At 46.9% G+C, this 13,637-nt stretch overlaps 1 protein-coding gene across 1 annotated transcript in view; it reads left to right on the top strand.

The window, feature by feature from the left end:
• Window positions 1-12,447, top strand: part of LOC124024274 (paralemmin-2-like) — a gene marked incomplete at its 3' end in the record, with an annotated part of 59,407 nt that extends 46,960 nt beyond the window's left edge. Inside the window, exons 3-4 of the mRNA XM_046338264.1 lie at window positions 7,099-7,179; window positions 12,317-12,447. Coding sequence (XP_046194220.1) covers window positions 7,099-7,179; window positions 12,317-12,447 — 212 coding nt within the window. The remainder of the gene's footprint in view (window positions 1-7,098; window positions 7,180-12,316) is intronic.
• Window positions 12,448-13,637: the final 1,190 nt, after the last annotated feature.

The following is a 13,637-nucleotide window of genomic DNA, read 5'->3' as shown; positions in this document are numbered from 1 at the left end:
ATCCCACAAACAACAGGAGGGAAAAGGCTGCCTAAATATGATCTCCAATCAGAGACAACGATAGACCCAGGGTTGCCTCTGATTGGGAACCATACCAGGCCAACAAAGAAATAGAAAACATAGATTGCCCACCCTAGTCACACCCTGACCTAACTAAATAGAGAATTAAAATGATTCCTAAGGTCAGGGCGTGACAGTTGTGACATTATATATTTCCCATCTTTGCTCTAAGATCTTTGAGGTAGTGAAAATTCAAAAGTTTTCAAAGGCGCAAGTTAGAAAATTTACAGGAGGGTAGGGTTAGGGTAGGGTTAGGATTAGGGTAGGGTTAGGTTTAGGGGTAGAGTTAGGGTTAGGGTTAGGGTTAGCCCACCTGACCAGAGTTCCAACATGCTCTACGGCCACACCCCTCAAACTAAACTATGTGTGAGTAGAGAAGGCCAAGTGTGACAGCTGCTGCTAAAATTATCCCCTGTCCCAAAACGCTTGTCCCATACCGCGTGTAGCTCCTACCCCAGTCCACAACACTAACAGGGGCTCTGTTGAAGAAGGAATGGGGATGGGGGGGGGGTAGGAGGGGGTCTGACAGATTGGGGTGAAGAGGGGTTAGGAGGGGTCTGAAGGGGGGGCCTGAAGGGGGGTAGGAGGAGGTCTGAAGAAGGGGTCTGAATGGGGTAGTGGCAGGTCTGAAGTGGTCCGAAGAAAGGTTTGGAGAGGATTCTGAGGAGGGTGTTCTGAGGAGGGTGTTCTGAGGAGGGTGTTCTGAAGAGGGTGTTCTGAGGAGGGTGTTCTGAGGAGGGTGTTCTGAAGAGGGTGTTCTGAGGAGGGTGTTCTGAGGAGGGTGTTCTGAGGGTGTTCTGAGGAGGGTGTTCTGAGGAGGGTGTTCTGAGGAGGGTGTTCTGAGGAGGGTGTTCTGAGGAGGGTGTTCTGAGGAGGGTGTTCTGAGGAGGGTGTTCTGAAGAGGGTGTTCTGAGGAGGGTGTTCTGAGGAGGGTGTTCTGAGGAGGGTGTTCTGAAGAGGGTGTTCTGAGGAGGGTGTTCTGAGGAGGGTGTTCTGAGGAGGGTGTTCTGAGGAGGGTGTTCTGAGGAAGGTGTTCTGAGGAGGGTGTTCTGAGGAGGGTGTTCTGAAGGGTTTTGAAGTCATTAGTATCAACACGACCGTGTCAGCCTGCATTGCCCCCAGCCAGCCACAGGAGTCGCTAGAGCGCGACGGGACAAGAACAACCCTTCCCTATGCCAGACGACGCTGTGCCAAATGTGTGCCGCCCCATGGGTCTCCCGGTCGTGGCCGGCTGCGACTGAGCCTGGACTCGAACCAGGTTCTCTAGTGGCACAGCTGGCACTGCCGTAGACCACTGAGCCACTTGGGAGGCCCGTATTTACATATTCTAAATTCCTTTCCTTTACTTTAGATTTTTGTGTATTGTGTCTATTGTTCTGAAATTGTTAGATGTTATTTGTTAGATACTGCACTGTTGGAACCAGAAACACAAGCATTTCGCTACACCAGCAATAACATCTGCTAAACACGTGTATGTGACCAATAAGATTTGATTTGATTTGAGAGGAGCGAGGCCTGACTGCATGGCTGCCCTGGTCTCAACCCACACGCATATGCACACACACACATCCACCCTCCTCCCCCTCAGGCCAGTTAATTAGAGGTATAGAGGGAAAGGAGCTCTCTGCTGATTGGACCATGTGATAAAGCCGCAGAGTGCAGCTGGCCGATCATCCAGCCTGTAACAGCTCTAGAGACTTCCATAGCACTGCAATGCAAACCTGGGTTCACATACCATTGGATATCATTGGTAATACTTTACATTAGCTTCATTGAGGTTGTATGTTGCAATGAAACCAATAGGAAACTTCCAAAACGTGTGAGCCCCGTCCACCTGGCACTTCAGGCAGGCTAAAGTACATGCTGAAACTATTTGAAATATTTTAAGTAGTGTTTGAACCCAGGTTTGCTTCTGACTGAGGTTTAGAGCTGAGCACTAAAACACAGGGTACTAAAGCGCCAAGCTCCAACCAACTTAACCCAAACCAATTCAATAATGACTAGGAAAATAACTGTTCCCTTCTCAATGACTCAGATAGCAGCAGTACAGACATACGGGAAACCATTAACTTCTTATAGCTGGGGGCAGTATTGAGTAGCTTGGATGAAATAGGTGCCCAGAGTAAACTGCCTGCTCCTCAGTCCCAGTTGCTAATAGACATAAGAATTCTCCGGTTGGAACGTTATTGAAGATTTATGATAAAAACATCCTGAAGATTGATTCTATACTCAGTTTCTACGAACTGTAATATAACTTTTTGAACTTTTTTTGTCCGACATTCAACTGGACGTGCACGCGCGTTTGGATTTGTGTACTAAACGCCCTAACAAAAGAAGCTATTTGGACATAAAATTATGAACTTTATCGAACAAATCAAACATTTATTGTGGAACTTGGATTCCTGGGAGTGCATTCTGATGAAGATCATCAAAGGTAAAGGAATATTTAAAATGTTATTTCTGATTTATGTTGACTCCAACATGGCGGATATATTTATTTGTTTTTTGAGTGCCGTTCTCAGATTATTGCACTTGTATTTTCATCAACATTTATGATGAGTATTTCTGTAAATTGATGTGTACTTGTATGTTTGAAGAATTTTAATTATGAGATTTCTGTTGTTTTGAATTTGGCGCCATGCACTTTCACTGGCTGTTGTCATATCGATCCCATTAACGGGATTTCAGCCCTAAGAAGTTTTAACTAATGCATACAATTAGTGACTGGCCAATATGAAAAAAAAATACAAAAGTATACAATGGAATAAATACTGTGCTATTACTTTATTTACAGTATTGTGTTGTTGTTTTAATAAAATAACTATAGTACCTAACATCCGACTTGGACAACATTTTGTCTAACAATGAGTTATACATGAGGAGGGAATCCAGAGAAATGGTCAACAGTCACCCAAGGACCCCCCACACCCCAAGGACCCCCACACCCCCCCACACTCCTAATTCCCCCTCCAGACCCCACAGAACCCCCCACACTCCCCGGACCCCCACACTCCACATACCCCCCACACTCCCCAGACCCCCAGACCTCCAGACCCCCAGACCCCCAGACCCCCACAGTCCCCGGACCCCACAGACCCCCACACACCCTAGGTTTTGACCACTAGATGGTGCTGTTCCTGCTTTATCCTTGCAGTATTGTTTCTTCAAATCAAATCAAATGTTATTGGTCACATACACATGATTTAGCAGATGTTATTGCTAGTGAAATGCTTGTAATGCATTCTTATTGAATTTGGTGATGTTTTTCCCCCCCATAGTTCAGAGAAATTAGTCGTTGAAGTTGGGTCGATAAATAGTAATAGACCCTCTTGGGTCGACCCGGACGCATGCGTCCCATCTAGACATCTGGAAATGCAAATGCACTACGCTAAATGCTAATAGCACTCGTTAAAACTCAAACGTTCATTAAAACACACATGCAGGGTACTGAATTAAAGCTACACTCGTTGTGAATCCATGATTTAACCAGTTTTAGAAACGTCTGACTGTTTTCTATCCACACATACTAATCATATGCATATACTATAAAAGTTATTGTCCCATTCTACATCCTGGTACTAGTAGGTTCTGACATGTTTTACTGTTGCCTTTTGTAGGACCGCAGATAAAAAATAATTGTAAAAATGATGGGGGGCGGACTCAGTCGAGGTCTCTACATACGGTTCAGAGTTAGAATAGTAAAAAACACAAGGTGCTATTTAGAAATCTGGTTCTGAATCAGCAGTTTTCCTCTTGTTGTGTCAGACGCTGATAGACGCTCAATTAGCCATGTCAGCTAAGCTGTTTTACATTGATAAGATGGCCAGCTATCGAAACCTGTAGTAATCACGGTCCAATTACTATTTATCACTCTCACTCAGATATTATATTTAAAAAACTGCATTTATCTCCACCCTGTGGCAACATGTGTAGAATTGCATGAGTTGCTCATGAGTTCAGATATTTTGTATCCCCCACCCCCATCAGAGTGGCCCTCCCAGGGCTAGATCATGTGATCATGTGTCCCAGGGCAGCAGGGCAGAGTGGTGTGGTTAGCAGACATTGATGAGAAGTAGTGTAGTGGACCCACTGGGGCAGCAGCTAAATGCAAAGAGTTAATTAGAGTGAGAGATCAGGGCTGTGATCTGTGTTGAGACCAAGAAACAGAGACCCAAACAATGAAGCCCTGTTGTAAAGAGGTCCTGTTGTAAAGAGGTCTGTTGTAAAGAGGTCCTGTTGTAAAGAGGTCCTGTTGTAAAGAGGTCCTGTTGTAAAGATGTCCTGTTGTAAAGAGGTCCTGTTGTAAAGAGGTCCTGTTGTAAAGATGTCTGTTGTAAAGAGGTCCTGTTGTAAAGAGGTCCTGTTGTAAAGAGGTCTGTTGTAAAGAGGTCCTGTTGTAAAGAGGTCCTGTTGTAAAGAGGTCCTGTTGTAAAGAGGTCTGTTGTAAAGAGGTCCTGTTGTAAAGAGGTCCTGTTGTAAAGAGGTCCTGTTGTAAAGAGGTCCTGTTGTAAAGAGGTCCTGTTGTAAAGAGGTCCTGTTGTAAAGAGGTTATGTTGTAAAGAGGTCCTGTTGTAAAGAGGTCCTGTTGTAAAGATGTCTGTTGTAAAGAGGTTATGTTGTAAAGAGGTCCTGTTGTAAAGAGGTCTGTTGTATAGATGTATGTTGTAAAGAGGTCCGTGTGGTTAACACCGTGTGGTTTGTACAGTGTGGTTAATACTGTGGGGAGGGGCTAGTAAGGACATTGAACTGTGAGGGAGGGGTTAGCCAGGACATTTAACTGTGGGGGAGGGGTTAGTCAGGACAGGAAGTATAATTCAACACTTTGAATCACTAGCCAGAGAGCAAGGGGAGTTTGGAAGGTCCACAGGGCTGCTGGAGTCCACACAAACACACATACACCACACACCACAGACACACACACACACACACACACACACACACACACACACACACACACACACACACACACACACTAAGAGTCCAGGCAGCTCTACACACACGGAAGATGTTGAGGGCTGTCTGTGTGTGTGTGTGTGTGTGTGTGTGTGTGTGTGTGTGTGTGTGTGTGTGTGTGTGTGTGTGTGTGTGTGTGTGCGTGCGTGCGTGCGTGCGTGCGTGCGTGCGTGCGTGCGTGCGTGCGTGCGTGCGTGCGTGCGTGCAGTGCAGTGCAGTGCAGTGCAGTGCAGTGCAGTGCAGTGCAGTGCAGTGCAGTGCAGTGCAGTGTGTGGGTAAGAGACCTCAATATGGTACCTTCCAGAGGAGAGTTGTCTATGAGTTGTCTAGTAGCTGTCTATGAGTTGTCTATGAGTTGTCTAGGAGCTGTCTAGTAGCTGTCTAGTAGCTGTCTAGGAGTTGTCTATGAGTTGTCTATGAGTTGTCTAGGAGCTGTCTATGAGTTGTCTATGAGTTGTCTAGGAGCTGTCTATGAGTTGTCTAGTAGCTGTCTAGGAGTTGTCTAGGAGCTGTCTATGAGTTGTCTATGAGTTGTCTAGGGCCTGTCTATGAGTTGTCTAGTAGCTGTCTAGGAGTTGTCTATGAGTTGTCTAGGAGTTGTCTAGGAGCTGTCTAGGAGTTGTCTCGGAGCTGTCTAGGAGTTGTCTAGGAGCTGTCTATGAGTTGTCTAGGAGCTGTCTAGGAGTTGTCTCGGAGTTGTCTAGGAGTTGTCTAGGAGCTGTCTAGGAGCTGTCTAGGAGCTGTCCAGTAGCTGTCTAGGATTTGTCTAGGAGTTGTCTATGAGCTGTCTCAGAGTTGTCTAGGAGTTGTCTAGGAGTTGTCTATGAGTTGTCTATGAGTTGTCTAGGAGCTGTCTAGGAGTTGTCTAGTAGCTGTCTAGGAGCTGTCCTTCAACTCTCTCTCACACACACTATCTCTCCATACCCGACATGATAAGGAACATCTGGCAATCAGGCGGTGGGCTGAACACATGTCCATTCACCATCGCTACAATACATAAACTAAACAGACATTTAGTTCTGACAGCTGGAATCACATGGAATCCTCTAATGCTGAGAAATGCACATTCACAGACCCTGACAACATACAGTCTGTGCTCTAAGGGAACCGGGTGTCAAGTCTACAGCACTGTTTGGCTGGACCAGAACTATTAGTCAGAGAATCCATCTAGTGAAGTAACATGGCTGTCCTCCATCTGGTCTCTGTTCTGATTGAGGTTAGAATTACCCTTCATCTGATGCTTAATTCTCTCTCCACGACCAACACACACACCCTCTACAACACGCACACACACACCCTCTACAACACACACACACACACACACCCTCTACAACACACACACACACACCCTCTACAACACACACACACACCCTCTACAACACACACACACACACCCTCTACAACACACACACACCCTCTACAACACACACACACACACCCTCTACAACACGCACACACACACACACACACACACACACACACACACACACACACACACACACACACACACACACACACACACACACACACACACACACACACACACACACACACACACACACACACACACCACACCCTCTACAACACGCACACACACACACACACACACACACACACACACACACACACGCACGCACGCACGCACACGCACACGCACACACACACACACACACCCTCCATGTCCACCCTGTATAATACACACACACACACACCCTCCACGACCACCCTGTATAATACACACACACACACACACACACACACACCCTCCACGACCACCCTGTATAATACACACACACACACACACCCTCCACGACCACCCTGTATAATACACACACACACACACACACACACCCTCCACGACCACCCTGTATAATACACACACACACACACACACACCCTCCACGACCACCCTGTATAATACACACACTTCGTTGAACGCTGTATACCATGTGCATTCTGTACATACGACTAGTAAAAGTTGAAACTTAAACTTTTGACCACAACCCTGTAGTGCCTGGAAGTCAGAACACTACATAGGAATTTAACCAGGATCTTTTGGCCATCAAGTGTTGTGTTGTTTTACAGGAGAAAAGGAAAAGACAGTCAGAAATAGAGGACAAAAGGAGACAGCTGGACGATCTGGTGCTGCAGCTTCAACATCTCAAGGTAAACTCAGTGACTACGGTTTGACTCCAGCACTTTGGATTTGAAATTATACAATGACTATGAGGTCAATGTGCAGACTGACAGATTTCATTTGAGCGCGTGAGTGCGTGCGTGCGTGTGTGTGTGCGTGCGTGCGTGCGTGCGTGCGTGCGTGCGTGCGTGCGTGCGTGTGTGTGTGTGTGTGTGTGTGTGTGTGTGTGTGTGTGTGTGTGTGTGACACATATATGTCACCTACTGTATGATCTGCTATTATGAGAGAAATCTAACAATAGACCAGGATTAGCCAATAGAACTGTACTGCTTGTTGTCAGCAAACTACAACCAGGCCGGACTTCAAGCATATTTAACCAGGCAAGTCAGTTAAGAACACATTCTTATTTACAATGACGGCCTAGAAACAGTAGGATAACTGCCTTGTTCAGGGTCAGAACGACAGATTTTCACCTTGAGGATTCAATCTTGCAACCTTTCGGTTACTAGTCCACTGCTCTAACCACTAGGCTACCTGCTGCCCCACTAGGATACCTGCCCCATTATGGGGTATTGTGTGTAGGCCAGTGACAAAACATCTCCATTTATTCTGTAACACAACAAAATGTGGAAAAAGGCAAGAGGTGCGAATAGCTTCTGAAGGCTCTGTATGGCATTTCACCAGAACCCAGATTTCCCACAGATAGAGGCAGTCAGAACACAGATTTCCCACAGATAGAGAGGCAGTCAGAACACAGATTTCCCACAGATAGAGCCAATCAGAACACAGATTTCCCACAGATAGAGGCAGTCAGAACACAGATTTCCCACAGATAGAGCCAATCAGAACACAGATTTCCCACAGATAGAGGCAGTCAGAACACAGATTTCCCACAGATAGAGGCAGTCAGAACACAGATTTCCCACAGATAGAGGCAGTCAGAACACAGATTTCCCACAGATAGAGGCAGTCAGAACACAGATTTCCCACAGATAGAGGCAGTCAGAACACAGATTTCCCACAGATAGAGGGCCAGTCAGAATCCAGAGGAGTTTCTCTCATTCCAGTCCTTTTAACACTACCCACATTTAGAGCTGACTGTGTATGAGTCCCAAATGGTTCCCTATTTACTAGTGTCTATAGTTCGTTACTTTCAGCCAGAGCCCTGAGGGCCCTGGTCAACGATAGTGCACTATAGAGAATAGGTTGCCATTCGGGACTGAGCTGGTTTTATCAGATGCCCAGCGGTTGGTTGCCGTGCAGGAGATCGTAAATTACCCTTTTGCAAATGTGTCCAACATTTAATGGCAATTACATCTCACATAATCAAATTCAGCTGCACCTGAAGAGAGTCTATGTTCCCTCTGTTCTCCAGAGAAAATGTTCGTCTGTTGACAAACCCTCTGCGATGTAGACAGTGTGATAAACCCGCGACTATAACAACATCAGCTCTGTGAGACAGAATAAACACAGAGAGATTTACACAAAGAAGAGTTTCTCCGGGGATGAACCAGCTTAGCTCCTCTCAACCTCGCTCTTATTTGGACTTCAATGAGTTTATGTAATTAATTAAATTAAGTGAGTGAGTGATTTGATCCATTTGTCTCCATCTGTAGACCAGAAAGCAGGTTGATGCCAAACAGTCAACAATGCAAACACATTAATATGTGATGGGGGCAATCAGTCAATCTGGGCTCATAATGTCCCCCTCCCCCACTAATCTCACTGATGGTCACAGAGGTTGTTGTTGTTGTTCTCCCCACCTTTATTTAACCAGGTAACCAATAATGACATAGCGTTGAAGAGGTTAACCAGGTAGGACAGTAATGACATAGCGCCCCCATAGGTTGAAGAGGTTAACCAGTTGAGTTCTCATTTACAACTGCGACCTGGCTAAGATAAAGCAAAGCAGTTCGACACAAACAACAACTCAGTTACACATGGAGTAACACAATAAACAAGTCAGTGAAACAGTAGAAAAAGGAAAGTCTATATGCAGTGTGTGCAAAAGGCATGAGGAGGTAGGCAATAAATAGGCCATAGGAGCGAATGATTACAATTTAGCAGATTAACACTGGAGTGATAAATGAGCAGATGATGATGTTCAAGTAGAGATACTGGTGTGCAAAAGAGCAGAAAAGTAAATAGAATAAAAACAGTATGGGGATGAGGTAGGTAGATGGGGAGGGCTATTTACAGATGGACTGTGTACAGCTGCAGCGATCAGTTAGCTGCTCAAATAGTTGATGTTTAAAGAGGCTTTGGTGACCAAACGGATGGCACTGTGATAAGACTGCATCCAGTTTGCTGAGTAGAGTATTGGAAGCTATTTTGTAGATGACATCGCCGAAGTTGAGGATCGGTAGGATAGTCAGTTTTACTAGGATAAGTTTTGCGGCGTGAGTGAAGGAGGCTTTGTTTTGCGAAATAGAAAGCCGACTCTAGATTTGATTTTGCAAGAGCGACATCATTTATATATACAGAGAAAAGAGTCGGCCCGAGAATTGAACCCTGTGGAACCCCCATAGAGACTGCCAGAGGTCCGGACAACAGGTCCTCCGATTTGACACACTGAACTCTGTCTGCAAAGTAGTTGGTGAACCAGGCGAGGCAGTCATTAGAGAAACCAAGGCTATTGAGTCTGCCGATAAGAATATGGTGATTGACAGAGTCGAAAGCCTTGGCCAGGTCGACGAAGACGGCTGCACAGTACTGTCTTTTATTGATGGTGGTTATTATATCGTTTAGTACCTTGAGCGTGGCTGAGGTGCACCCATGACCCGCTCGGAAACCAGATTGCACAGCGGAGAAGGTACGGTTGGATTTGAAATGGTCAGTGATCTGTCGATTAACTTGGCTTTTGAAGACTTTAGATAGGCAGGGCAGGATGGATATAGGTCTGTAACAGTTTGTGTCTAGGGTGTCACCCCCTTTGAAGAGGGGGATGACTGCGGCAGCTTTCCAATCCTTGGGGATCTCAGACGATATGAAAGAGAGGTTGAACAGGCTGGTTATAGGGGTTGCAACAATGGCGGCGGATATTTTTAGAAAAAGAGGGTCCAGATTGTCTAGCCCAGCTGATTTGTACTGGTCCAGGTTTTGCAGCTCTTTCAGAACATCTGCTATCTGGATTTGGGTGAAGGAGAAGCTGAGGAGTCTTGGGCAAGTAGCTGTGGGGTGTGCAGAGCTGTTGACCGGGGTTGGGGTAGCCAGGAGGAAGGCCAGCCGTTGAGAAATGCTTATTGAAATTCTTGATTATCATGGATTTATCGGTGGTGGTAGTGTTTCCTGGGAGGAGGTGCTCTTATTCTCCATGGACTTTACAGTGTTTCCTAGCCTCAGTGCAGTGGGCAGCTGGGAGGAGGTGCTCTTATTCTCCATGGACTTTACAGTGTTTCCTAGCCTCAGTGCAGTGGGCAGCTGGGAGGAGGTGCTCTTATTCTCCATGGACTTTACAGTGTTTCCTAGCCTTAGTGCAGTGGGCAGCTGGGAGGAGGTGCTCTTATTCTCCATGGACTTTACAGTGTTTCCTAGCCTTAGTGCAGTGGGCAGCTGGGAGGAGGTGCTCTTATTCTCCATGGACTTTACAGTGTTTCCTAGCCTCAGTGCAGTGGGCAGCTGGGAGGAGGTGCTCTTATTCTCCATGGACTTTACAGTGTTTCCTAGCCTCAGTGCAGTGGGCAGCTGGGAGGAGGTGCTCTTATTCTCCATGGACTTTACAGTGTTTCCTAGCCTCAGTGCAGTGGGCAGCTGGGAGGAGGTGCTCTTATTCTCCATGGACTTTACAGTGTTTCCTAGCCTCAGTGCAGTGGGCAGCTGGGAGGAGGTGCTCTTATTCTCCATGGACTTTACAGTGTTTCCTAGCCTCAGTGCAGTGGGCAGCTGGGAGGAGGTGCTCTTATTCTCCATGGACTTTAGTGTCCAGACCTTTTTGGAGTTAGAGATGATGATTTCTGTTAGGAAAGCAAAGGCTTTTAGAAACTGACTGTGTATTGGTTCCTTACTTCCCCGAAAAGTTGCATATCACAGGGGCTATTCGATGCTAATGCAGTCTGCCACAGGATGTTTTTGTGCTGGTCGAGGGCAGTCAGGTCTGGAGTGAACCAATCTGTTCTTGGTTCTGCATTTTTTGAATGGAGCATGCTTATCTAGGATGGTGACGAAATTACTTTTAAAGAATGACCAGGCATCCTCTACTGACGGGATGAGATCAATATCCTTCCAGGATACTTGGTCCAGGTCGATAAGAAATGCTTGCTCGCAGAGGTGTTTTAGGGAGCATTTGACAGTGATGAAGTGTGGTCGATTGACCGCGGGCCCATAGCGGATACAGGCAATGAGGCAGTGATCGCTGAGATCCTAATTGAAAACAGTGGAGGTGTATTTGGAGAGCAAGTTGGTCAGGATAATGTCTATGAGGGTGCCCATGTTTACGGATTTAGGGTTGTACTCTGTGTGTCTCTGTGTGTCTCTCTGTGTGTCTCTGTGTCTCTCTGTGTGACTCTCTGTGTGTCTGTGCATCTCTGTGTGTCTCTCCGTGTGTCTCTGTGTGTTTCTGTGTCTCTGTGTGTCTCCGGGTGTCTCTGCGTGTCTCTGTGTGTCCATGGTGAATACACTGGTAACCCTTTCCTCTCAATCTGTAGAGCCCCAGAATGTCTGTCTGTCTGTCTGTCTGTCTGTCTGTCTGTCTGTCTGTCTGTCTGTCTGTCTGTCTGTCTGTCTGTCTGTCTGTCTGTCTGTCTGTCTGTCTGTCTGTCTGTCTGTCTGTCCGTCGGTCCGTCGGTCCGTCGGTCCGTCGGTCCGTCGGTCCGTCGGTCCGTCCGTCCGTCCGTCCGTCCGTCCGTCCGTCCGTCCGTCTGTCTGTCCGTTCTCCTCTCCTCTCCTCTCCTCTCCTCTCCTCTCTCCCAAGTCTCTCAACCCCAGACCCTGGAGGCCAACTCTAATTGGATAGATCTTTAGTGGACCTACTAGATGGGATATTTGAGCCTATTAGTGTCTTCGCTTCTCTAATGGAGACTGCTTTATGACACAGTTTGGTTGGATGGATCCTCTGAATGATTGTCCTCACCTGTCTCTTGTGTCCAGTCTTAAACCATGAGAAATATTTGTTATGATTATTATGTTATTTGTTTTTAATATATTCTCCCTCTTGCCTCTCACCTTTAGTCTAAAGCCATGAGAGAGCGCTGGCTCCTACAAGGCACGACCCCTGGAACTAACGACGAAGACGATGGACGAAGACAACAGCTGGAGAAAGACGAAGAGCAGGGGAAGAGACTGGAGGACACTATTCACAGGTACACACAAAGGAGCAAACTGACTGGGGGACACTATTCACAGGTACACACATACACAGGAACTGTCAGGGGACACTATTCACAGGTACACACATACACAGGAACTGACTGTTGCTGGACACCACTGACAGTTGCACTCATACATGCAGTGTTGATTTTGTTCTGTTTTTGGAGAAGTTTAGATAAAATGTAACATCCTGTAGTCCTCTATTCTAGCTGTCATGTAGATGTATCTGAACACAGAAACATCTGTTCTGATCCTGAGAACTGAGCAGTGTTTCCAGCACAGCCAGAACAGAACTGGCCACCCCTCAGAGCCTGGTTCCTCTGGTCTACCCAGTACAGCCAGAAGAGGACTGGCCACCCCTCAGAGCCTGGTTCCTCTGGTCTACCCAGTACAGCCAGAAGAGGACTGGTCACCCCTCAGAGCCTGGTTCCTCTGGTCTACCCAGTACAGCCAGAAGAGGACTGGCCACCCCTCAGAGCCTGGTTCCTCTGGTCTACCCAGTAGAGCCAGTAGAGGACTGGTCACCCTCAGAGCCTGGTTCCTCTGGTCTACCCAGTACAGTCAGTAGAGGACTGGCCACCCCTCAGAGCCTGGTTCCACTCTACCCAGTACAGCCAGTAGAGGACTGGTCACCCCTCAGAGCCTGGTTCCTCTGGTCTACCCGGCACAGCCAGAAGAGGACTGGCCACCCCTCAGAGCCTGGTTCCTCTCTAGGTTTCTTCCTAGGTTCCTGCCTTGCTAGGGAGTTTTTACTAGCCACCATGCTTCTACATCTGCATTGCTTGCTGTTTGGGGCTGGGTTTCTGTACAGCACTTTGAGATATCAGCTGATGTAAGAAGGGCTTTATAAATACATTTGATTTGATTTGAGTTTAGCTTCTAATTTACACGGACCTGATGGTCTCTCTCTCTTCCTCACTCGTGCTCTCTCATTGTGTGTGTGTGTGTGTGTGTGTGTGTGTGTGTGTGTGTGTGTGTGTGTGTGTGTGTGTGTGTGTGTGTGTGTGTGTGCGCGTGCGTGCGTGCGTGCGTGCGTGCGTGCGTGCGTGCGTGCGTGCGTGCGTGCGTGCGGTCTCTGTTGGTCTGTTCAGCTCATCAGTCAGTTTCTTCTTCCAACTTCAAAACAAATGGATACCTGAGGTCAGTTTCTTTCTTACCAGCGATCAGAGCCGTGATCAGGGTC

This window comes from Oncorhynchus gorbuscha, unplaced genomic scaffold (genome assembly GCF_021184085.1).
Source record: "Oncorhynchus gorbuscha isolate QuinsamMale2020 ecotype Even-year unplaced genomic scaffold, OgorEven_v1.0 Un_scaffold_1815, whole genome shotgun sequence".
Taxonomy (NCBI): Eukaryota; Metazoa; Chordata; class Actinopteri; order Salmoniformes; family Salmonidae; genus Oncorhynchus; species Oncorhynchus gorbuscha.
Note: the sequence above shows the minus strand (reverse complement) of the source record. Positions and strands in the feature narration are given on the sequence as shown.